Genomic DNA, 375 nt, shown 5'->3' with positions numbered 1-375 from the left:
GGGCCCCCCGGAGCCGGCCGCCCGGGGCTGGGGGGGCCCCGGCCGGTGAAACGCAGGGGCACGGCGAACCGCAAGGAGCGGCGCAGGACTCAGAGCATCAACAGCGCCTTCGCGGAGCTGCGCGAGTGCATCCCCAACGTGCCCGCCGACACCAAGCTCTCCAAGATCAAGACCCTGCGCCTGGCCACCAGCTACATCGCCTACCTGATGGAGGTGCTTTCCAAGGACAGCCAGCCCGGGGACACCGAGGGCTTCAAAGCAGAACTCAAGAAGACGGACGGCAGGGAGAACAAGAGGAAAAGGGAGACGGTAAGAGGCGGATCGGGACCCGCGTCCCTGCTCTCCCTGGGCCAGGGGCGGGGGGGAAAAAACCCC

At 68.0% G+C, this 375-nt stretch overlaps 1 protein-coding gene across 1 annotated transcript in view; it reads left to right on the top strand.

Annotated features, from left to right (window-relative positions):
* The window catches only part of HAND1 (heart and neural crest derivatives expressed 1), a gene marked incomplete at its 5' end in the record, with an annotated part of 1,750 nt that continues 1,375 nt past the window's right edge, over nt 1-375 (top strand). Inside the window, one exon of the mRNA XM_008629069.1 lies at nt 1-309. Within this exon, the coding sequence (XP_008627291.1) occupies nt 1-309 (309 nt within the window). The remainder of the gene's footprint in view (nt 310-375) is intronic.

The sequence above is a fragment of the Corvus brachyrhynchos genome, unplaced genomic scaffold (assembly GCF_000691975.1).
Source record: "Corvus brachyrhynchos isolate BGI_N302 unplaced genomic scaffold, ASM69197v1 scaffold21, whole genome shotgun sequence".
In the NCBI taxonomy this organism is placed as follows: domain Eukaryota; kingdom Metazoa; phylum Chordata; class Aves; order Passeriformes; family Corvidae; genus Corvus; species Corvus brachyrhynchos.
This window is presented reverse-complemented; position numbering and strand designations above follow the sequence as displayed.